At 39.8% G+C, this 22,668-nt stretch overlaps 1 protein-coding gene across 3 annotated transcripts in view; it reads left to right on the top strand.

The window, feature by feature from the left end:
* Window positions 1-7,819: 7,819 nt before the first annotated feature.
* LOC130260522 (protoheme IX farnesyltransferase, mitochondrial) overlaps window positions 7,820-22,668 on the top strand; it is a 109,147-nt gene continuing 94,298 nt past the window's right edge. The window contains exons 1-4 of one of the 3 annotated variants that reach the window (XM_056506031.1): window positions 7,820-7,998; window positions 9,145-9,269; window positions 10,702-11,026; window positions 18,339-18,463. In XM_056506031.1, coding sequence (XP_056362006.1) covers window positions 7,956-7,998; window positions 9,145-9,269; window positions 10,702-11,026; window positions 18,339-18,463 — 618 coding nt within the window. In that variant the 5' untranslated portion in view covers window positions 7,820-7,955. Of the gene's footprint in view, window positions 7,999-8,173; window positions 8,328-9,144; window positions 9,270-10,701; window positions 11,027-18,338; window positions 18,464-22,668 lie in introns of those variants that run through there. The other 2 variants (XM_056506032.1, XM_056506033.1) reach the window with 2 other exon arrangements.

Genomic DNA, 22,668 nt, shown 5'->3' with positions numbered 1-22,668 from the left:
TCAGATGGGGATTTGGTGAGAACCCTTTAACAAGACAGGACATTCCATATTGCTTGTCATAGCACAAACCACAGCATTTTACATCTTAGGTAAAGGTGTAAGGTAAGGTGTAAGAATTATTAGAAGTTTAATTAGAATTATAAGTTCCTTGTAAGAATCTTTAAATGATGGACTGGTAGACCAGGCAGAGAAGAAATGTCAATCTCGATCAGTGAATTAAAACATTCAGCTGCATTTACTGTCTTACATTTCTTTCTGCTAGGTCAGGCCAAGCAAAGCTGATACTAATCAGCTGAGAAAACTGCAAATGTTTTGAAATAATGTGGATTAAGAGAAAGTGCATTATTTGAGCAGACATTAAATATTGTGCATAGATATAAATAAATATTATTTCCAGCTCAGCCTCTGGTTCGTCTCCAACATGCCACAAATTCATCACAACCTGAATGGGGTAGTGTGCTAACAAATGCCTGACAGACTATGAAAACTTCCCAGGGGGGTTCACCTGCTGTACTTGACCAACTACTGTTGTTTGCCAAAATTAACCCTTGGAGATGAGGGTAGGTGTGAGTTACACTGAGCTTGTTTCAATGTTGATGTAATAACTGCCAGAACCAAATAAAGAGCCCTAGGTGGAAAAGAGCTCTCAACCTGATCAGAACAGCTACATTGTTATCTGCAGAGCAGCAGGGACAGATCCGTGATAGCTAAAACTTCACTTTCAAAAACTGTTCTGAATTACTGATGATCTCAAAATGGCTTCTCTGTAGGCTGTCTCTTTCATCTCCTGCTATTTTTAATAGCCCACTATGAATCATTTTGATATATTCATAAATGTTATCCTTTCTCCAAGATATTTGCTATGGTTTTCAGCTGCTGAGGCTAATGTGAGCATGGTTAGTTAGGCTGGGATGTGAGAGCTTCAAAAAATGACTGCTTGGCTGAATGATTAATAACAACTCTACCCCAAACGTCCATAAATAAGGAGAATGTGTATTCTGCTTTTCTATGATGAGGAATTAAGCTATGATGAGGAGCTTAAGCTGAGGAGGATGTCCTGGACCTGGTTTGTCTCTCAGGATGATGTACCCCATGGGTTCCATTGGAGTCAGTAGTATTGCCACATATTTTTGAGGGACGTGGACCCACTGCAGCAGCCAGAAGTCCAAACAGGAAGCCTCTGAATGATGTCACTTGCGTGGCACATAAGCGCCCTCCCCTGTGGAGGGATTTCTGCATAGTCTGACAACATCTCCATGAGACACTCTTCCATGGAGTCTCACGGTCAGTGCTCTACAACAACTCTGCTTCTTGGAGCAGGGCTGCTAAACCTGCAGCCCTGCAGCCTCCTCCACATAGTATTCCAACCAGAGGCTCTCCCTTTCCTGAGGACCTGGGGGAAGCAGTCTGCAGGCAGATGAATTTTCCTGACCGTAACAGCCTTCTCCTGGAATCAGCTTGCTTAGGAGCTTGGATCTGCAGCCTGCGGGCCAGAAACAACTTGTAGAGTTTGCAGTCAACAGGGCATGTATGGTATTTCTCAAAACAAAGGAACTTGCCGTGTCTTGGATGCATTTTGTGACTGGAAACACAAGCAAGGCATAAATTTACTTTGCCCATGTATCATCCCAGGCTTTAAGATGATGGGGAAGGACACAGACTACTGCTAAGAGCAGTAGGGCTGACAGGTCTGTGTTGCACCTCCTGTTACAAACTCTACTCTGTTTCTCTTATGTGACACTTTTTTCCTCAGAAACTAAATTGATTCTCTCACAAATTAGAATATAGAAAACATTCCTCCCTTCATAGCAAGAAGAAACACTGGAGTTTCTCACTCTTCTCCCACAAGGACTCGCCTAGTTTTCCACTCAGGAGCAGGAGGGAAACCAGTCAGTCTTCCTCTCCCATCTCCCATTTGGGAAGGCTGTGCTCGTCAGTGAGGTAGGTGTAAAGAAGTTACTGTAAGAAATTACTTCAGGCTGAAAGACACTTCCCCAAAATAGTTAATGTATGTGTACTGAGCACTTTCTGAGCAGTTGCTGAGTATAGGAGATCAGGTAAGCAAGCTGCTTCTTCTGTTTTAATCTGATTTCCTCTCTGCTCTTAATAAATCTTACATTTACTAGATCTTCTGAGTCCTAAACAGCTTGGGAACTTGACATAGATTTTCCAGGAAAAGAAAGACCTCTGAAAGAAGACATGAAAAAAACAAACAAAGGGATTCTGGACATATTCAGGCACCAATTCTCAGCTGAAGGAGCACAGGACACAGGTCTTTTTCTTCAGAAAGTAATTTTAAGGGTAAAAGGCTTATAGAAATAGTTATTCTTGACTGTCTGAGAACTTTAAGGATAAAAGATAACCTGTCTTGTCACAAGCAGCAATGTAAGGATGAGTTTAAAAGGGCTGGTTGATGTGATGCAGCATTGTAGTGGGTTAAGTAGCTCCTTGCTGGATCTGTGTGGCTGGTTGCTGCTACCATAGGGAAGGTTTTGCCATTTATTGGGAGTGACTCCCCTCACGCTGACTTCAGCAGGGCTCATCCCCTGCAGTAAACCTTGCTGTTTACTCTCCATCACCAACATGCTTGTACCAGATTTGACATTAACTCCAAATCTGATTGCAGCTGAATTTAGTCAGCGAAGTTTTACCTAAGGAAAGGCTGGAAGTTTTTCACTTGAAGTGAGCGATTATAGCTCGTAGTCCATTGCAGGTGGAAAACAGAAAGACAGACTTTCCAAAAAATCACATCCCCCAGTTTCAGCACAAGGACACCTTGGACAGCTCAGAAGAGGCAGCAGTTTTTAGCTTCTGCTGATTTCCTATGGTATATTTGAACTCTACTTTGGGAAAGAAATCAGTCTGGCATACCACTTCAGAACAGCAACTGAGCCCTGATCTACCAGAAGTACTACTTCACTCGTTCTTGGAAGCTTTAACTACTCCGTAACACTGGAATCAGGATGGTGGGAAGGTTTGGGGGTTTTTGTGGGAGTCTTTGTATCAGGATAGACGGTCCTCTGGGACAAAACTCATGCACTCTGAATAAGCTGGTGTTACAGTTGTGGTTTATTGTAAGGGTGTGGGTATACAGAGTCTTGCTAAGAGCTGCCAGCTGCAGCCCGGAGTAGGACAAAGAGAAAACGGGGGAAGAGAAAGAGAGCAGAAGGGAGAGAGGGGTAAGAGAGAGAGTAAGAGAGTAAGAGGGAGGCAAGAGAGGTAAGAGAGGGGTGGTAGCAGTAAGAGAGTGGTTTCCCGTTTACAATACAATAAATCTTCTTCTATGATGAATATTCTAATTTCCACTAACCAATCTAACACAAGATACAAATTCTATAGCATTTACATACAGCCCATAAGAATCCTTACATTACCATAGTGTGTTATACTTTAAACTCTAAAAACTATTCTTTGGACCCTAACAAAGTCTTCTCTGACCTTTGGACTTGCTCTACAGCAGAAGACATTGTTCTATCAAGAGGGGATTACTTTCAGCTGGCCATCCTATTGTCTTATAGTTATTCAGTAACTGAGGTTTGGTATCTCAAAAGTGGCTTTCATTTCAATCTCATTCATGGTTTCCATATTCTCAGAATCTAAACATTCATATTTGTAAGGTCTTCCTGGTTCATCTTTTCCAACAGGTTTTGATGTTTTTGATGTTTGGTTTTTTTAACCTGCTAATTTCCATGCAGAGTTATTTGCTGAGGGCAAGTATTTAATAACATGGGAGTGGCATGTTTCAAGCTCTTGGTTGGTATCAGTAGATTTTGCTCCTGGTTGTGAGGTTTCTTCATTGAAGACCAAACATTATACAATACACAGAATCACACAATGGTTTGGGTTGGAAGGGACTTTAAAGCTCCTCTCATTTCACCCCCTACCATGGGCAGAGACACCTTCCACTAGACCAAATTGCTCCAAGCCCTGTCCAACCTGGCCTTGGGTACTTCCTATGCTTCAATATTGGATTGATGTAAAAGCATCAGTGCATTACAATGTTGAATTGTAGAAAATCCCTGAAAACCCCAAATCCATGGCAGTACAAGTAACTCAAAGAACTACTTAACTGATCATCAGGATCACTGGGAGTCTCTCAGCGACAGAAGCTGTGAGAAGTCCTGACTCAAGATCTCAGGAGGGGTGTAACTGACTTATTGAGCAGAGATCACTGGCTCAATCTGGATGCCTTAAGCAGTCAATCAACTTTCTATCATTAGAGTTTGGTCTGGCCTCTAAAACTTCCTTAGCTCTTTCTGTCTGTTATTTTTGTGTTTCTGATATGTCCTAGTACCCTTCACTTTGGACAACATTTCTTCTTCTACATCCTGGGCCCCCAAAATCAAACACAGTTTGGCTTCACCAACTAATTGCTCTAAGCTCCAGCTTCCCCATGGTAGATTAATAAACTAAACACCAGTCACTAGCTTTTAAATGATCTGCAAATGATGCCATCCTATTTATTTTGCACTTGGCTTCCAGAGTTCCGTATCTGAAAGTGCCTCAAGTCTCTTTGGAGCTCTAACATTAATGCCACATTCCATGAAGCAAGAAAAACATAATATTGTTATAGTAGGTCTTTAAATAATTTTCTGACAAAAAATGAATTTACAAGAAGCCTTGTTGGTGTTACATGTGAGATTTTAACACTGAAGTATAACAATAGTTTGTCTCCACAAATTTGTCTTTCTATGTACCAAGCTATTGCATTCTGCTGCTGAGATGTAATTAAGCCCCACCAATCAGCTTTACAAGAGTGCTAATAGGAAAAAGGATCATATAAAGTTGTTAATATGTGATCTATAATTAACATTAATAGCAGTTGTGTGGTTAAATGTCCCTTACATCAGCCTGAGAACAAATCTGTAGGTGCAAAGTTTATGAGCAAGGGAAGCACTGCAGATGCTGAACAACTGCCCATCTTGGCAGCTAGCAAAATGCTAGAGATGCTTCAGGAATTGTTCTGACCCAGAATGGTGACCTTGGAGCCCCGTGACAAGAAAAGAGTCTCTGGCAACCCTCTCCCTGGTCCTGTGATAGAGGTACTGAGCTTCTATGAGCTAGATGGTGGGAGCTGAGTGGGGGGAGTGCTGGGAGCTCCCTGGAAGGTCCATGTTCCCCTTCTGTACACCGTAATTCCTGGTGCTTTCTAGAGTATTTTGTGGGGCCAGGTCCTGTGGAATCAGTGCTGTGCAAAGTCAAACTTTCAGTAATGAGATCCAAAGCCTGTAGAGACCTTTTGGGCTCGAATACAACTCAGACATTTGGATACTTGCATCCCCTAAAAATCCTAAGATTATTTATTTTCTCTCTAGGAGTAGCTTTGGTGGTTCAACCCAAATGGGTATGTGACATTTTATGTGCCCTAAATCCTCATTATTGTTTCACAAGGTTGTATTGCTCAGTCTCAAAGTCGATGGATAACATTCTCTTTAATTAGAAAAGTAGTGTTATATCTCCTCTCTCCAGGGGTGCAATTTATTGCCCAAGTGAAAGGCAATGAAAATCATTATACCTTAAATCTTTATACCTTTAATCTCAGCCTGATGCTGAACACTTGACTACCTCAATCTTTTGTTCTCTGACCCAAACTGCCCTAAAACCAACTAACCATTTTGGCCCTCTATGCAATCATTGCGCGTTGCTGCGTGCTGTGTGTTTGCTGCGTGATATTTTATTTTCGCAAGTGCAAATTAGAGGGCAGAAAAAAGGGCAAAAAGTAGAGATGCAAACAGGAACAGTGAAGTGATATATGCTTGGCAACGAGAACTTGGAGTAAAACCGGGTATTAACTATGAGAAATGTGAAGTCCTAATTTCTCCCCAGCTCCCCAAGCAGAAGGACAGTGGAAATAAATGCTTTGAAGTAGGATATTCTCAGTGAATTAGAGTGAGTATTTTCATATTATCCTCCTAATAATGATTTAAGATGACTTTTGTATGAATTTAAGCACTATAAAGAAATGAAAGCCTGGGAGGAAGATTGTTCTGAGGAAGATTTCCATGAAAAATTATTGAGAATAACTTTCAAAAGCATTTAAGTGACTTATAGCCTACATTATCTGAACTTAAACTCTTAAGAGAAAACATTTTAAAGATGCCTGGGGGTGCAATTACACCATACTGCTGGAGCAGTCCAAACCATTCCCTTCTCTTTTTGTTCAGATTCTGGTCCAAGGCCCTGCTTTAGCTTTTCAACATTTTCAACAGTGCCTGCGCAGGGCCAGTTCAAACAGTATAACCAGCAAAATTAGCAATTTCTCCCTTTCAGGTTAGTAGGTTGAATCTGCTTAGCAAAGGATCCAGCCACCTCCTGAACATGTATGAGGGCAGGATGAGGTGACAGCTGCAACAGCTCTTCAGTATGATCCCCTGAAATGCACATTTTTACCCAAGAAGTACAGAAACCAAACTTTCAGTTTCAAAAATGACTTTAGAAACTAAACATGGATTTTTTTTTTTTTTAATTTTTATTTTTAACTAGGCATTCAGCTGCTGATTCATTTTTTATTAGCCCTCCCTTGGCTGTTTTACAAGGATTTTGCAATGTCCCAATGCACTTCTGGTCACCCTCTTGCTGTGCCAGACACCACATCCTGGCCACAGGTGTTTGCTGGGGATGAGCCTGGGGATGCAGCAGAGGGAACAGCCCCAGTGCCTGGCAGAGGCCGTGAGGATGCTCCAGGCAGGGCTCTGGGCACTTCTTTATGGGAAGGGTGACCAAGATCTCCCATCTGGCCCCAGCTCCCACCTGAACACTGTCACCTGTTCCTGCACTTTAAAAATGACACCCCGTTTCTTCTTCCCTCAGGGTCACTGGCTGGTTCGCTGGGTGGGAAACTGCTCTGGCACTTGTTCTGCAGGAATAGACTCCCCCACATCTCCCCCCAAGAACTGTTGTTCTTTGCCAAAAGCAACCTTTCATAATAAAAAAGTCCTTAATTCAGTTTAGTTTTTGAAACTTTTTGTTTCATTGTTTGTTTTTCCATGGAAAACGTGTGCTAACCCCATACAGTGTATAATGGTCATTTAGATTTTCATCTCAGTGTTGATGATACATCTCAAGTTTTGGATTTGTACAACTGATCTTGTTTGTACATACAAATTTTCTTCCTCATTATCTGGAGTGCTGTGTCCAGTTCTGAGCTCCTCAGTAGAAGAAAGACAAACTACTGGAGAGGGTCCAGTGAAGACCACAAAGATGATGAGGGGTCTGTAGCAAGAAGAAATTGCTAAAGAAGAGAGATTGTGGGAGCTGAGCCTGTTTAGTTTGGGGAAGACTGAGGGGGATCTCATTAATGCATATAAATAGCTCGAGGGATACGCCAGTAGGATGGTGCCAGACACTCCTCAGTGGTGTCCAGTGACAGCACAAGGAGCAATAGCCAGGAACCATAACGCATGAAATTTCACCTCTACATGAAGAACTTCTCTGCATGGAGGGTGGCCGGAGCCCTGGAACAGCTGCCCAGGGAGGGTGTGGAGTCTCCCTCCCGGGAGACATTCCACTCCCACCGAGATGTGTTCCTGTGTCACCAGCTCTGGGTGATCCCTGCCTGGCCAGGGGGGCTGGAGCGAGTGATCTCCAGAGGTCCCTTCCAACCCAAACCATTCTGGGAGTCTGTTATTTTAGGTCATTTATTTTGTAGTGGTAGAGAGGTGAAAAGCTTTTTGACTCCTTCCACGCCGCTTTTATATATTGGCCTGAGGAATGTCAAACTTCGGTAAAAGAAACCCCACTAGTCCGGGGCACGGCCACTCCTCACACGAAAGCAGCCCCGGCAGCGCTCCAGGACGGCGCCGACACTACCGCCCCTCCCGCCCCCCTCGTCGGGACAGCCCCGGAATGGCCGCTCCGCCTCCGCGCCAGCGCTAACCCGGAAAACGTTTAGAGGTCGCGCAGGGAAGATGGCGGCGCCCAGGCGGTGAGGGGAGAGCGGCGCAGCAGCCGCGGCCATGAGCGCCGCCCGCCGCTGCCGCCGGCCCTTGGCGCTCGCAGGTACCGCGGAGCCGCAGGGCTAGAGCGCCGGTGTGCGGGCGGGGTCGGGCCTGGCCGGGGTTGCTCTGTGGAGCTGTCCCCGGAGCCTGCACGGCCAATGTGTGTGCGTGTTCGCGTGTGCGGGGTGTCACCGTGCGCCACACTGCGCTATGTGTCCTCCACACGTGCTTGACTTTGGTGCTGTTCTATGGCAGCTGCTTCCTCTCAGTGCTGCTCTGGCAAGATAATCTTGTGGATAGTGTATATGGTAGTGGGATAGTACTATGTCGGACGGTACTCCATCGCCAGGGCTGCCTGAGCTCAAGCAGCGTTTGGACAACGCTTTCAAGGTCAGGGTGGGCTTGTTGGCGTGTCCTGTCGAGGGCCAGGAATTGAATTCGATGATCCTTGTGGGTCTCTTCTAGCTCAGGATATTCTGTGAGAATGTGTCTTTCTGGAGTTTAAAAGTGTATAAGAAACACTCAGAATTATTGGGACATGACTGCACTTCAGTTTTGGGCCCCTCGGGAAAAGAAAGAAAAGGAGGGTTGGAATGTGGCCAGGGAAGGGAACAGAGCTGGAGAAGGGTCTGGAGAACCAGAAGCAGTTGACGGAGCTGGGGGGCCTCAGCCTGAAGAAAGGGAGGCTCAGGGGAGCTTGCCAAGTTCTCCACAATTCCCTAACAGGAGGGTGCAGCCAGGTGCGGGTCGGGTTCTGCTCCCAGCAAACAAGGGACGGATAAGAGGAAGCCGCCATAAGCTGTGCCGGGGAAGTTTATATTGGATATTAGGCAAAATTTTGTCACTGAAGAGGTGGTCAGGCACTGGCACAAGCTGCACAGGGCAGTGATGGAGTCACTAACCCTGTAAGGGTTCAAAAAACATGTGGATGTAGTACTTAGGGACGTGGTTGAGTGGTGGACCTGGCAGTACTGAGTTAATATTCAGACTTTATTTTAAAGGTATTTTTCTTTAATGATTCCATGATTCTGCACTATCGTGTCTTTCGCCTACCTGAAGCAGCAAGCATTTTCCCTCACTTGACCCTGGTTCCCATTTGTTGGAGTGTCCTGTGTCACAGGCACTGTAGTCTTATTTAGGAGCAAACTCGTGGCAGAGAAGAAACTGGAATCTACTGTTCCCTTTTTTCTTGTTTTCCTTTAAACAGGATTATTTGTTTGGCGTCTGAGGAACACTGGCATATGGCAGATACCATGCCAGTTTGTGCATCTTTACCATGTGGCCAACGACAGGTTGATTACCTTTCAGTACTTTAACTTTCTCAAACGAATGGTAAGTTGAGTGTAGTTATCCCGTGTTTCTCGTTCACCCCATGTGATAAGTCAAAATAGAGATTAGTTGATAAAAGTAATGTTTTTCTTATTAGTCAAACTCAGGCAATTCTAAGCGTCTCCATTTTTCACTAAATCAGAGTTAAGACACTTCATATCCTAAAACATCTGAGGCTGGAGGAAACCTTTGTAGCAAGGACAGTGCTGCAAAGCCTCCTCTGCTTGACAGGAGGCTTCTGTGCCATTGAAATAGGGCACTCATCTCCTGTTGAGAAACATGACATAAAATTATTTTAAAATTATTATTTATAAAAAATGCTGATAAAGTCACATTTTGGCTAGCAGTCATACAAGTGGAACTCACTTGTGGAGATGGTGTGTTCTGAGTTAATCAGTATATTTGAGTCAAAATTCCTAAGCTCATTAAGTTAATGGGTTACATTTACAGTGTGCTATTAGTTTTAGGTATTAAAAGAGCTGTAATTATCATTCAAACCCTTGAAAATGCATCTTGTTCTTTGACCAGTTTTATCATATGTAAGTAGATGGTAGTAATTTTTTTAAATTGTGCTGCTGATTTGAACTGTATTCACATGGCTCATTCAGAGTTGCAGACCACTCTTCCTCATTGTAATTATTACTGTGTATTTGAAATCAGGATTAGTTGAAAGTTATGTCTTTCTATTCTTCTGGTGCTTGAAATATATAGAGTATTTTGGGGAAGAAATGTGAAGGTGAGTCTAAATGTTCTTTTTCTTATTCTGTCTTTATTCTGTGAGCTCTAAAAGAGAGCAAGCAACTCTCTCCTACTTTATTGTTCCGTCTATGTTCCTTTGAAATTCATTGTTTAATTAATGAACAAAAAGTTTGGCATAAATAATGATAGACTGGTGTGGGAGATTATTTTATATCATAGGTGGTAGACTGTATTTTTTGGCATATTTTTAATTTTTTCATTTCTTAGATATGCACAAGTTTGTACTTATATTTGTAAACTGCAGTTGTATGGGCATTTGTATATTTCTCTATTTAAAGGTGAATTTTGTTTGGTCAAATGATCTTGGAGGTCGTTCCAATCTTTATTATTCTGTGGAATTTATTAATTGTAAGTCAAGTCATGTTACGTGGTGGTTTTGAATATGGACAAGAGTTTGCTCTTGTAGCTATCAGGGAGGAAGTAAACTTATTAAAATGCAATTCTCCAAGCTTACATAAACATTATTGATTCAGCTGTGAGTTGTAAAGCTGCTTTTGTAATATTTAAACCAACTTCAGAAGCCTTTCTGTGTGTGAAATAAGTGTCTGAAATTCAGACTAACTGTTGTGTTATGGAAGTAATTCTCCTAACAGGAATAAAATAGCAATAATATTGTTGGTGTTAATAAAGTGAAATATCTTTATCTATTTGTTTTAACATGTCTCATTGTATTTAGTATGTAACACGATGCAACAAAGACCTCAGCCAACGAGCCAAACCCAAGTCCGATTCAATTGTGTCTCCTTTTCATGAGCTTCAGCAATTGGATCAGGAAAAAAAGGTTGTAAACAAAATTAGCCCAGTGTCACCTGTACATCAGCTGTGGTCTGAGACATCAAGCAGAAATGAGTTGAGAGAAATGAAATCAGCTGCAGAAGTGGAAGACTCAGTCATACCAGTGGGAACTGAATCCAAAGAAGACAGGCGATGGAAGGAAATGAAGCTACGGCTGGATGATTTGCCAGGAATTTTGGCACGCTTGTCCAAAATCAAGCTTACAGGTATTACTGGTAATTTTTCCTCATTTTCTGCATTCTGCTTGATAGCAGAATTCTTTGGGATCTTACTGGTATGGTTTAGGTTTGCATGTGATAATTCCTACTTTACTGATGCTAAGTTGGATCAGTTTCATCAAGTATGTGCTATGAAAATTGTTTTATGGAAGCATTTAATAGTTTTCCCATTACATTTTTTGAAAAACAATGAGAGGAGCTTTTGTCCTACTGTCAGCTGGTTTCTGGGAAATAAGCAAGCATTAGTAGACAGACTAAGGTGGAACGGGGTAAGGAAGTGAATTTACAAATATTGTGTTCAGTATTTGAAGTTGTCTTGCTTAAGTTCACCAGTGCTTGGTCTTATTTACATACCCTTCACTGTAGTACTGCTGGATGTGAAATTAGCACTAGAAGTCCCAACATAAAATAATCCAATTGGTTTCCTGTATTAGAAAGGAAAATGTTTGAGTCTGACCAATTCAATTTTATAGAAGAAGATCTGATTTACTTTTCAGTCAGTGATAGAGTTGTCTCTTCAAACCAGCAATTTGTTAGGCAATTGCCTTGTAGCCTTAACTACTTGTTCAAGTAGTACTACTTGACAACTATAAGTTACTGCTTTGCCAATAGGTAGTACTATGAATACTTTTATTTCAAAGGAAGCTCTAATGATCTGACCAAAGCCTTACATCTCGTCTATGATAAAATATAAAGTCCAAAATCAGAAATCTAAGTCCTTGCCTGAGTGCTCTCCAGTGGGTCAAGTGAACTCCTGATAACAGGACTGTTCTTTGCCATAAAAAATTTGTTATAATGAATGTCCTGAATTCAGTTTACTTTTAAAAACTTCTTTGTCTTGCAATATGTAAGTTTTCATTGTTTGTTTTTCTGTGGAAAAGTCTTGCTGACCACATTGAGTGTATAATGGTAATTTACATTTTTATCTCAGTCCTGCTGATGCATCTCGTGTTTTGGATTTGACACAACTGATCTTGTTTGCACATCCAAATTTTCTTCCTCATTGTTTTTAGAAAGCCTGAGGGCATTTATTTTGTGCTGGTAAAGAGTTTAATAAGACTAAAACATGTATTTTTGATATTTTACTATGACACTTTAACATATTAGACTTGGAAATTTTAGACTGTGGTTATATAAAGCTCTCACTAGCACATTCAGCACTTATGAGGATCATTTGCGGCAACTTTGTGGTACATACAGCTTCAATTATTGCTTCATCTTTCTTTCTGCATTATACCTTTTTTTCCCCCATGCTGTTCAGTTTTAGTAATACTTCGTTTCTGTTGGGCTCACCATGGGTAACTTGGAAGTGCTTTGTGAGGCATATTTTCATTGAGGTGATTTTATTGATGTGTGTGTTACATGAAATTGAATGCGATGCTAGCTGTTGAAGTAGAACTAAATTAAAAAATTTCACTAGATCCAGAAGTGAAGACTTACAATGATGATCAAGGGGCCAGAGAGAGAGAAAATGAATTATTGTTTGAAAGCACTTTAGATGTTTTTTTAGTGCTTGCTGATGGATAAGCTCAGTGCTTGTACCACATCTCAGTGATACTGGTGCTCAGCTTCAGCAAGATGTGAGGGTGTCATTTTCAAGGGGAAACAGTTTAATGTCATACTTTTTTATGTTGCATCGGAGTTGCTGCAAAACTGTTCAGCAGTTCCTGGTAGCCTCTTTTAACCAGGCAAGAACCCCTCTGGATTTAAAACAGGGTATACAAGGCAAGGGTTAAGGAATTTCATTCCCTTCAGGATTGTTGTTTTCTATGAGAGTGCCTTTTGAGGTGTAAGCTTGCTAATTTCTTAACAGCTGTACAATTTTTAATCCAGCTTGCAAGCCTCTTGGGAAAGGGACTGTGGTTTTAGTTTGTTTCTGTTTCTGCTGTTCCAGGAAGACTTTTTGATCCTAGGTAAGTGTGGTAAACTTTACCTGTTGAGAAGGTATAGAAAGATACAGAAAATAACTTAACCTCTTTTCTTGTGATCATTTTGGGTTTGGTGTGCAGATTTTTTGGAAGTGGAAAGTGTAAAATAGTAAGTTGGGTGAAGAGGACTTTGTAGGAGAGGAGTTCTGTTGTTGATCTTTATTGGTCATGGGATAGTGTAGGAGATAAGCAGGAATAATACTATGTCTAATATGTAGAGCCATGAAAATTTTTTCCAACTTGTGTAATCATTTAGACAGATTTTATGTTTTGTAAAGACAATAGTGTTGTAGTTCTTTGATTTTATTTTTTTTTAAAGAAGAATAAATTCTCTGAGGTCAGTTTTTAAGTTGCAAATGCCGTACTTAGTATTTTGTTCCTTTTGCCTATGAAGTTCTGATAGATCTCATGTCCTATGTGTTATTTTTGGCAGACACTTAATTAATACTTTTTAGAGTATGAATTAACAAAAAAACAAACTCTGCATGATGCTAAAATGGGACTTCCTTATGCTCTGTTCTTTTCCTGCTGCTGCTGCTGAAAAGAGATTTATTGTTTGTAGTATGAACTGTACTTCACCCTGGAAAAGAAATGAGTTTTGCTATTTCAACACCCTCCTGCTTCATGTAAACTGCAGCTTTCATGACTCTGCTGTTAGAAGCTCCGCCTTAAAAACAGGAATAGATTTTTGTTTATATTCTTTTGCCATAGGAAACAACTAGGAAACTATTAATTAAATGTCACATAATCTACCTTTTTGGAATCAATTTCCATCCATTCCCATCTCTGTGGTGTTTTATGTTGGTTGCTTTCTGAACAGCTGTATCCTACCATGCAGGCACTTGGAAAGCTAATGCATCTATCTGATAGGTTTTCTGAATTATAAATGCATTGTTTTGAACTTGATCCTAAAGTTAATGTGTAACTGAAAATAGAAGAGAGACAAGGAAAGAAATGGGAATTGGAGGAAGTTCTGGCGATTCATAATGCACACACACACTAGCAGTATCAGGTTGTCTTGTCTTCTTAAATTTAATTTTATTTAATTTTAGATTTAGGTAATGTTTTCTCCACGGGTTGCAGATGAAAACTCAGATGAGCTATATGGAGAACGACAGGAAAATAAAAGTTCAGTTTTTAGTTTGGGCAAACTGATGAAAGCATGATATGAAAAAAGCCGAGTATTCCCTTAGATAATGTTCTACCGTTTGTGAACATTTCCTTTTTGTCGCTTCTATAGCAGTTGCTCTTTCTGTGAGGACAAGCAGCTAAATTGGAGCAGGCTGTCCCAACCCTGGAAGTACTCAAGGTCAGGTTTGATGGGGCTTGGAGCAGCCTGGGTTAGTGAAAGGTGTTCCTGCCCATGGCATGGGGTTGGAAGTAGAGTATCTTCAAGGTCCCTTGCAACACAAACTGTTCAGTGATTCTGTGATGTACAGCACCCTGTGTCTTTAAGAAAAGACTGAGTGTGGCACTGAGTGCTCTAGTCCAGTTGACAAGGTGGTGATCACAGTCTGGACTGAATGATCTTGGAGGTCTTTTCCAGCCTACTTGAATCTGTGATTATGTAGCACCTGTCTGAGAAGTGGATCAACATGGGTGGACAAATACCCTAATTTCTGAACATTTTCAGTTTTGAAGACTAAACTAGAATTTTTTTTTCCTATATCTTGTTATAAGAAAAGAATTCTTTTGTGTGTAATAGGAAAAAGCTGGAATTTATTGGATTAATTTCTTCTGTATAGGTTTGTGTCTGGAATAGTGATCCTCTAGCACAAATGTGCTGAACCTAAAATCAGAGGCTTGTGATATTTGCTACTGATTGAAGATGTGATTGTGAACATCCTGCTTCATCTCTTGTCTGTTGTGTATTGGTGACAAGAAGATGATGAAGATCCAGTTTTGATAATGACTCTTGACTCTTACCAAACTGCAACAATGACTAAATAATGGGCCTGTGTTGTGTTTGTGGGCTGAAAGTCTGGTAACAGCAGCTATAGTAAAAAAATGTGTGTGCTTTAGTGGAGTTCTCATATGTTCCCAATTGATTCTGGAATAATAGCATTTATTCTTTAAATGGTAACTTCAGTATAGCCAGAAACTTTGACAAAGATTTATTGGTTGTTATTGTTCTGATTATTGCTAGTCTACATTTATTAACAGTTCTAAATATATTTCATATACTTGTCAAAGTAGTTCTTTTGTTATTATTAAACCAGTAACTATTATCCCTTCAAAGAAACTAAAGTTAAATAGTGGTAGCTTTTTGGCAATTGGTTTTCCATGTTACAAAAAAAAAAAAAAAAAAAAAAAAAGAGACCATTATTACAGTTCATTTTTAGCAAAATATCTTAAAATTGTTTAATGGTGAGAAGAGGTTATCTGCTCTGTTTGTAATATTTCATTTGAATTTTGCATGATTTGGTACAGACTTGTTTCAAATCATTGTCCCAAATTTAAGTTTGCTTCAGGAGCTTTGCCTTTATTAGTGTGCAGGTTATATAATCTGTTATCAAAAATATGAACTGCCTAAACAAACCTGGATTTACAAAGGACATGGTGGTCAGGTGGGTAGCACTAAATACTACTGCTGTAATTGGCTTTCCAGAAACCAAAGTGTGAAAAATCAGGAAAGAATATTTCTTCAGCTTTTGGAAAACTACTTTCTTTAAGGGTATATAAACATCTTCAGTAAAGCAGTGAAATTATTTATTGAAAAAAGAGTACAAATGCATTTGCTTTTCTCCTTCCTTATGTACTGATATATCACCAGTACAGGAGTAGAGGGGAATTCTAGAGCAGGACTGATTTGCTTTGGCTTTCTGTGCTTTTATTTTGGCTTGGCTACTTTTTAATAGTAGGTAAACAAAATATGGCATAGTGATTCACATGATATAAACACAAAGAGTTTATAAAGGCAAAGCACATTGTTATGAAGTGGAAAAGGAATGTAAAGAACACACTAAACTTTTGGACTGTATTTTTATTCCAGAAACATTATAATTTAGTCTTTTTCACCAATCCATTAGCATTTTCTTTTTCTTCTACATTGACGTGGGAGGCAGTGTCCCCTGTTGATTTTTGTTAAAGCTAAAAATGTTTAAAAGACTGAAAGTAAGGCTTAGGCTGAGATCATAATTTTAAATCTTGGCTTCCTTTTGAAGAGCATGTATAATGCCAGCACCCATCAACAAGTCTTGAAAGGATCGATTCCATCTATTATGCAATAAGGTGAAGTTAACTTGGCCCCTAACACACTAAACTAACAGGGATTAAAAAACAGAGTAAATGACCTAATTCCTTTGATATGATCTCAGTTAAATAAACTTTTCCTCCACGAGGGAAGTTGAAGAATAAATTATTACTTCCACAGTTAAAAAAAATAATCTTTCCAATCCAAAGGAAGCATTTTCCTATTTACTGCTAATGTGTTGTATTGGAATATCTGAGCAATGAGGGAAGCAGGGGATGCTTGGTGTGTAAACTCTGGCCAAGCAAGAAAAAATACGTAATACTTAATGGGATGTACTGTATTATTTTTAAATGAGATCCTGATAAGTCATGCTGAAATGACTGGCTAAAATTAATCTGGAGAAATCAATGGGGAATTTAATATGCTGTAACTGTACAGTGTTAGAATTTCTTTGCGGTCAGGGTACTGATAATGTTATACTGATTGCCAATCCATTCCATCTTTCTTCCCCAGTAAATGAGTTGGTGTTTTCCTATAATAAGTTGGTGTAAAGTGCTCTCTAAGAAAAATTTTAATTAAATTTTTGTCTAGAAATGAGCGTGTGATTTATTGTGCAAAAAAATGAATGTAATCACTCTTGGAAATGCAAACGCCACTGTTCACTGCCATTTTCAGCACATTTTTAAAACTCTCTCGGTTGTTCCAATGCATTTCATATTTTCTTGTGCATTCCTAAGGAGGTTTCAAGAGTTTGGAAACTAACATGGTGTTATATTTAGATAATAAGTAAGATCTAGTCATGTTCATTTGTCTGGGGAAACAGCAGAATCTGTGGTTCTTTCAGAGCTGCTCAGAAGGGTAAAGTTCTCTCATAGATCCACTGTATTGTAGAAGTAGCCTATGAATCTGTAACAAGGCAAAATAATTAATACCTATAATATGCATGTTATTATAATAATATTCATCCATCAATGGATTTTAATACTTAGAGAAAAGTTTTGATGAGCAGCAAGTTTTCTCCACTGTGTTTTCAGGATTAAAACCTAAGGTTCTTATGCAGGCACAGTTCTTAAAATGAGCACTTTGCATGTGCATCCTTACTGGCAGGTCTCTGCCATGACATTTAGTTTTTCACCTCAAGTAGTGCTGCTTAATAGATAATCCAGGTATTTTCAGTCAGCAAAGATTATTTATTTGTCATTTAACTTCAGACAAAAAGGAGACTTTGTAGGAATCGGGAAAATAAGAATATTTTGGTGCTTTGATTTAAGGTAGCTGAGGATGGAAGCATGTAACTACATCAGAATGTTATTTAAATACCTTCTGTTTAACGACTAATAACTTTAGATTGTAAAGTTTAAGGTCATGAGCAAGATGTTCCATAAGTATGCTGACTTTTATGGTATAAGAAATTTGTCATGTCATACTATTTCTTGCAAAACTGAGGTTTTTGAGACCTGTTATTTGGCTAATTACAATATTAGGATTGAAACCTGGTTAATTTTTATTTTAGGGATGTGACTTGCAGTACTGTACTAAAGTTACAATTTTGCATGACAAAACTGAAATGGATTTTTATGAATCCACTCCAGTGTTGAGGCCATTAAGTGTCGTTGGGTCTCTGTGATGAGATGATTGTACTTTCAGCCCAAAGTGGGCATGTCAAATAGGAGCAGTGGGAACAGAGACTGCAGTGAAATTACTGTAACTACATGCCCCAAGTCCCTTTTTGATTCTGCACTGCTTAAATTCTTGCTATAATTTGATATAAAGCATATATCTCAGAGTGGGATTTTTTTCTTACTGTTTTTCTACTGTGTTAGACTTTGCAGTGATGTGTGAGTTACTGGAACAAATATCTGTCCTGTGCATTTTGTGTGGGGCAGTTTGGTCCTGTAGCAAATCCATAAAGTAGGGAATACAGAGACACAGGTTGTATCCTCACATCTTTTCCTAATGTGCTGCTGCTTTTGGGTTCTTTATTTCTCATATTTGATTTCTTTATCTAGAATGTTCTTATTAAATGTGCCCAGTTCCTGGAGCTACTATGAGCCATAAAAATATCAAAAAGTTAATCTGCACTAGACTTCTTTCAGGGTTTGAAAGCCGTAACTCTGGTGTTATGTACAAACATGTTTTCTTGCTGATACTTTGAACTGTGCTCTCACTTGTGTTGCAGCTCTGGTCATCAGCACTGCATCCGCTGGCTTTGCCATGGCCCCGGTCCCTTTTGAGCTCACCTGTTTCCTGCTCTCCTCCTTTGGAACTGGCCTGGCATCCTGTGCAGCCAACTCCATCAATCAGGTCAGTCCATCTCTTCATCTGTACAGCAAACTTGGTGGTGTCCTGGCTTCTGAAATGCTGCCAGGAGTGTGACTGGATGGCTGGGAGTGCTGTGCCTTCAGATGTTGCTGGAGCTCTGAGCTGCTAAAACTGACACTGCAAAAGTAACACATGCCTGAGGATTCAAGTGGAGTTGCTAGGAATGATGTGTTTATCTAAAATGGAGTTGATGAGGTTTTAAGCCTCACAATAATAATGTTTATCTTGGTAATACCCAAGCCTAGGTACTTGGAAATGACTGGAAGAATTGGGTAATTGGAGTGTAAGAATAGCCAGTGGGCTCCAGCCTTATGGGCTGGATTTTTCAGTCGTTTTATTGTATGATCTTGTTGGAACTGTCTTAAGAGTGGTTCAGATCCACTTTAAACGTCTTCAGTGTGACTTTGTCCAGTCTGGGTTCATGGTATCTCCTGCACATCTGCAGAACATACTGAGAACCTCCATTGTATGGAGGTTGTTCCATTCTAGAGATGTTCCAGGTTCCTCAATTTGAACTTCCCTGCATGTGCCAACGTGCCTTTGGAGCTTGATGCTGTTATTGGCTCTCCTGCACTCACCTGTGGAACACAGTGGCTCTTGGGCTCTCCCTACCTCCCAAAGGAAAGCTTAACTAGTGAGCAGTTGCTAACACTTGTGTAGTAGCTGTGGTCGGTCACTTTCAATTGTAAATGTGGCCTGGAAAAAGAAGGAGCAGCAGCAGTGCCATATGTCAGAGCACTTCATGGTTTCAGCAATCACTTGTGAGTCCTGGGACTCCAGTAATGGAGGTTTCCTGTGATCCACACCCTGGAGTCAGCTTGGTTGAGTTGGGCTTTTTGATGTTTACACCTCAGTTGTAGGCATGTGATGTGTTTTCCGGGATTGCACCCATCAGCACACATTTTGTTCAGCCTGAAGTAAGTCCTATTTACTCTTTTAGCAGGTTTATTCAGTGTTTATTTCACTGAACTTAAAACTGGGGCAGGCAGCAAACTGTTTTCTCTGCAAAATGGGAAGGATGATGCATGATTTTTAATTGTTTGGAAGTGTTTAGGTAGCCTGCCTAACTTGGAAACACACAGATAAAATTATTTTTCAAGGCTAATAATTCACACTATTTTCTGAAGGATACATTTAGTTATCATGTACGTATTTTTCACACAAAGGCTGGGTAGAAAGGCTGCCATAATTAAGGTTAAGTTTTTCTGGGTTTTGATACAATTTTAGATGTACCTGTTTTCCTCCCCTTTTTTTCTTTACTACCTTTCTAATATTAAAAATTAAATTTATGGTTGTCATTTGAAATATTTACTGGCATATGTACCTTCACTTTTGATGTGGATACTACTGGACTAAGAGAATTAATGATTGCTTATTTAGAACTCCTGTGCCACTTGTCTTGAGATTTTGCTAGATTTTCTGAGAGGTGACATTCACACACAAATAATTGGTTTGCTTTGTCTTCAGCTTCCATGCGTTGCTCATTGTATTTTGTCCCAAAAGTAGACACTTTTTAAACTCTTGGAAGCCATTTTTTGAACTCTTGAATTACTCAGGAGTACAGGAATTCTGTGCTGTGATTTGGAATTGGACACTTGGGATAGGAAAGGGGAGTTAGGAGGAGTGCTGGGGCTTGTAATTCACTCTTTATTCACGGCAAGTTACTCCAGCCTCACGGTGTGTCAAAGTGCCTTTCACAATTTCAGCTGAACACTTTAAATTTTCACACTCGCTCATGTTGAGCCACTTTCCTGTGTAGAGAGACTTTGAATGCAGATTAGTCCTACTAAAAAAAATAAAGGAGTAGAGTTGGTAAGGAAGCAAAAGGAAAGAGCTGTGGTTGCTGATCTGTTGCTTATCAATGGATCCTTTCAGTCGCTGAGTACCCTTTTACCAGTGTTACCGTGTCTGAATTGGCTGGGAGTTTAATTTTCCATAAATACTTAAAGCTTGGGTAATCCATCTTGACTGTGGGGAAGGAGCACATTTGACTTGGAACTTCCTTTATTGCTACTTTGCTCTGTCCATTGCTCCCCATACGCATCCACTTCTCTGTCAGCTCATGACTCATGTTTCCCCTGTTGCTCCTCACTATCCCTTTAAGGACCTTTTAATATGATAACCATCTTTCCGCTTCCCATATTGCTATAAATCTGTACATATTTAAGGGCAACTCATCTTTCCCACTCCTTGTTTTCCTGATAAATCTATGTGCACAATTTGCAGTCCCCCCATATGTTGTGGGAAGGTGAAGTGTGAATTGTGTAAGATTCTTCCCTGTGATTTAGGACAGGATGTGAGGAACCTGGTCCTGTGCAAATGTAATGAAGATTCATGGAAGTATTGATAGAAACTTGTAACTGGTCAGGTTCTGAGCTTTGAGGGAGTTTTCCTTTTTTTTTTTTTTTTTTTCTCTTATCTCAACTACTTGATTTTAGCAGTCTGATAAGAGCTGGGACGGTTTTACCCTCAGTGAATTAAGCTGTATTAACTATTTAAGTTGACTTAAGTCCTGGGGTGGGAGCCAGGCCTATGCTAAGTTGTACACAAACACCAAAACATTGTGTTTTATTTCTTTACACAGTTGGTCTGAAACAATCTTCTAATTATCACTTTCTCCTTGTTTTCAGATGGTTGTATGTCGTACTTTTAACTTCTTTTTTCTTGGCTGCAAGAGCCAGAAAGTTACAAAAATATGCCTAAGTGGAGATCCTTGCCCCACTTTCACTGTTTTTAACAAGAAAGCAATAAAAAAAACTGGTGCAAATTGACAAAAATACTTTGTATTTTTTATTGTTTATAGAAGTACAGCCTGGATATTTATCCATATGTGTATTTAGAAAAAGTTTCACAATCCCCAGGTTCTAAATTCCAGCAGTGCTTTCCAAGGGAAATAGGAAGAAGACATTTTGATCGTGATCCTGTGAAATTGGTCAATTATTTTTAAGGAGATTGTGACTTATTGTTCTGTAACTTGAGAGTGAAGAAGTGAATTGGAAAATGCAGACAAAAAATACAAAAGGGAGAGGTGGTGCCTGCAGTACAGCAAGGTAATTCTAAAAACATTTATTTAGAAAATGCTTGGAATAATTGATGTCAGACAGAAGTTTTAGAGAAACAGACTCAGGCTGATAGAAAATGTTGTGAATTCTGGGGATCTGGATAAATATCAGAGGGTCCTTGGGTTTTCCTGTGGAGTGTGTTGGATCTGTGGGGGAGGAAACTCCTATGGGAAGATGCCAGAGAACAGATAGTGTTTTATTTCTCTTGTCTTCCACCAGTGTTTCTGCCTGTGCCTCACTCCTTCCTATCACAATACTTCAGAGTGTACCTCACACCTAATCCAGCATTGCAGTGTCTCCCAGAGCCGGTGTTGCCTTGTTCTCTTCCACATCATCCAACACCATGTTATGCCCTCCAGCCCTTCAGAATTGTACTACAACATGTCACCACTTCTCATTCCCACCTGCAAAAATGGCTTTTGTCCTTTTTTTTTTTTCCATCTTTCTAACTGCATTCTTACTTTTTTTCATCATTGAAGTAGCTTAAAATTATTTCAGACAGGTGTTTTTTATTGGTATTCTGTCTTTTGAAAATAACTCTTATTTTACAGTGGATTTTAAATAAAAAAAAATCAGATAATGCTTTTGCCAAGGACTGGATTGAGATACATGGTGTCTGTAACATTACTAAGCTAGCCAAAACCTCCAGAAAATCTCATAAGAAGGGATCAGTCTTATTAATTGTAGTTATGATAAGGAAATGGAAATATATTCTGGGGTGTTGTGTGGCAAACAAATAAATGCTTTAGAGTTGTTCCTTACAAGTTACAAATAAATTAACTCTTGGTTTTTTGATGAGTGAAGGCTAATTTTGTAACTTCTTCTTTCCCATACTCCAGAAGCTTTCATAGAAGTGGAGTGGGAGATTATATTAAATTGGTTAATAATCTTTCGGTTTTTCATAGCTTTGGTTTTTGATGATTTTTGAAAGCTCACTCAAGCTTCAAGGTATGAAGGCTTAAATTTATATTAGAGAGAAAACATGTCATTTTTGAGGATTCTAAGGTAGTCACCTCTGATTTATGGAGGAGGAGATAAAACATGAACAGGTGTTTACAACACAATACATGGCATTACAATGTTAAAAGAATCACATGCACATCTTATATGTCAAGTACATTCTTC

Source organism: Oenanthe melanoleuca, chromosome 18, assembly GCF_029582105.1.
Source record: "Oenanthe melanoleuca isolate GR-GAL-2019-014 chromosome 18, OMel1.0, whole genome shotgun sequence".
NCBI lineage: Eukaryota > Metazoa > Chordata > Aves > Passeriformes > Muscicapidae > Oenanthe > Oenanthe melanoleuca.
This window is presented reverse-complemented; position numbering and strand designations above follow the sequence as displayed.